The sequence below is a fragment of the Lygodium microphyllum genome, chromosome 9, assembly GCF_053477565.2.
Source record: "Lygodium microphyllum isolate KBCC chromosome 9, Lygodium_microphyllum_v1.1.10, whole genome shotgun sequence".
NCBI classification, from domain to species: domain Eukaryota; kingdom Viridiplantae; phylum Streptophyta; class Polypodiopsida; order Schizaeales; family Lygodiaceae; genus Lygodium; species Lygodium microphyllum.
In genome coordinates this window covers 53,783,631-53,785,805 of record NC_141143.1, presented here as the reverse complement: position 1 = coordinate 53,785,805, position 2,175 = coordinate 53,783,631, and the positions used below count along the sequence as shown (strand labels likewise).

The window sequence follows — 2,175 nt, the reverse complement described above, 5'->3', positions numbered from 1 at the left end:
TCATATGTTAAGTTGCCTATCAAGTATCAATGACAGGTTTGATCTTACTAAGTTGGCCGATAGTACTCGCCTTTCAGATTCAGATTGCACCAGCCTAGCACTTATCAAGACGCATTGATCCGGTGGTAGTAGCACTTTACCAAACGGAGGACTTATATGCATATAATCAATACAACATCACAGAACAAGCAACTGCTACTTGAAGCTGAATATTATGCACTACAGGTTATAAGAGAACAAAACAACTAGTCGCTCAAAGCTGAACATGTCTACATTCTACATTAGACTGCGCAGAAAAAACACTCCAGTTCGAAGTAAATGCACGGACACAAAATTTGATCTGCTATGGGGTTGGCTTTAAGAAAAGATGACCAGATTGATACCTTCTTTGTTAAAATCAATTCAGATAAAGTGAACTCGAGCTAAAAGAATAACATTGGTCGTACAAAAAGAATTGAAGTGTCGACGGAGAGGTGACAAGATTCAGCAGTAAGCAAATACATTACATCTACAAGGTTTTACAGAAGCAAAAACAGTGTGTAAGAAGGAGATCTTTGTGTATACGCACGCCGCGATGGAGTGTAACACCTGGTCGAGATCCAATATGGAAACTAGGGGACCCCTAGCAGAACTAAGCATGCAGCGAGCATCAGCCAGATCATGTGGACAAGAAGGAGAGATTGAACAGCCAGAATGCCTCTGCCTCCGGTCCCTTTGCTTCCGAAGTCACAAAACCCCACATATTCCACTTCTACTCCGGAACATTGAGCATCTGCAAATCCACACCAATATGTAACTCCATCCACACCGCACACGGGGTTGGCTCTGAAGCAGCTTGCCGGACATTCCGATGTCCCCTCCTGGCTCTCGTTGCCTGCGACTGTCACAGAAGAAGACACCAATGCATCCTCCGATGATGACAACGACGACGACGACTGTGCAGAAGGCGAAGAAGTGGAAGCTTTGGAGGACTCTCCTGGACTCAGCCTGCCGCTGCTGCTTCTCTCTCCATTAACCATCTCAATATCAATCAGACTGCCCGGGAAAACCATGAATGACGCTGCCTTGCTCTTGGAAAAGTCATTCATTGCCGCACCACAAATCAGGATTGCTGCAACTAGAAGCAGGAAAAATATAAGATACCAACGGCTCAGGCACCCCGCCATACCTGCAGAGTCTGTTATTACTTTTGAAGCTTCTTCTTACTCTAAAAACGCAGTCTGTTCCATGCAGCCTTTCTCCTTGCCTACTATAGAAGATGCCAAAGCTTCTTGAATCAGCAGTGTCTGCGATCAAAAACCTGACGCGGAAAGCAGATCACAATCATAAGGAATCGAACTGCGCCTTCTGCGATGGCGTTTCTGGCCACCTTGTGTTGTAACAATTTCTTTGTGGCGGGTCTTCCGGTGAGTGATGATCTCCGCGGCCTGCTGTGAGGGAGAGAGGCTGGAAAGGCCGGCGAGCGGCAGGCCTAGGTGAGGGAGGAGGGGGGAGGCGAGGAAACATGCAGTGCAGGAGGAGGAGGAGGAGGAGGAGGAGGGGCAAGGATCATGCGGGGGAGCATGAATCAGGAGGCGAGGGAGAGGAGAGAGCATGTCAAGGCCGGCGGGAGGGGAGATGAAAGGGAAAGGGGGGGAGGAGGGGGAGAAGAAGGAGAAGGAGAAGGAGAAGGCTAATGGAGCGAGGGCGATGGAGCCATGGTTTGCAATGGCTGGCTGGCCGACAGGATCGACAAAAGAAAGCGCAAGAAGGTCTGAAGAAGAAGAAGAATGGCGAGAGAGAGAGAGAGAGGGGGGGAGGGGGAGGAGAGAGAGATGGCATGGACGTGTGTAGATAGATAGGCTTGGATGGATGGGACGATCAAAATTGATGATGCCAAGGGACGCCGTCTTCCCCCTCCTTCAACGGAAAGTCCACTGCTTTCTTTCAATTTCCGCTCTTTTTGTTTTCCCCCTATTTTTGCTGCTTTCTGGTTTTTGTTTCTCTCCACGCTCCCAAAAAGAAAGAAAACCAAAAAAGCATGCGACACTCTTCTTTTTGTTTGTAAGGGCGGAGCCTCTGGAGTCTGGAGCCCCTGCCGGCCGGTCACGCCTCGGTTCCTCTTCGCTCATGTGGCTCGTCGAGGGTACCGCCAGCTGTCCTTCGCCCCCATCTCCAGATACCAACTCGCACGTG

The 2,175-nt window shown here is 49.4% G+C and overlaps 1 protein-coding gene across 1 annotated transcript; it reads right to left on the bottom strand.

Moving 5' to 3' along the window:
* Window positions 1-345: 345 nt before the first annotated feature.
* Window positions 346-1,911, bottom strand: LOC148031044 (uncharacterized). Its single transcript, XM_087684564.1, has one exon. It carries the CDS (start codon window positions 1,164-1,166, stop codon window positions 612-614), a length of 555 nt encoding a protein of 184 aa, XP_087540690.1. The 5' UTR covers window positions 1,167-1,911; the 3' UTR covers window positions 346-611.
* Window positions 1,912-2,175: the final 264 nt, after the last annotated feature.

Bases quoted from the DNA above. Each gene is read 5' to 3' on its own strand.
- LOC148031044 (XM_087684564.1), bottom strand. From the start codon at position 1,166: ATGGCGGGGTGCCTGAGCCGTTGGTATCTTATATTTTTCCTGCTTCTA.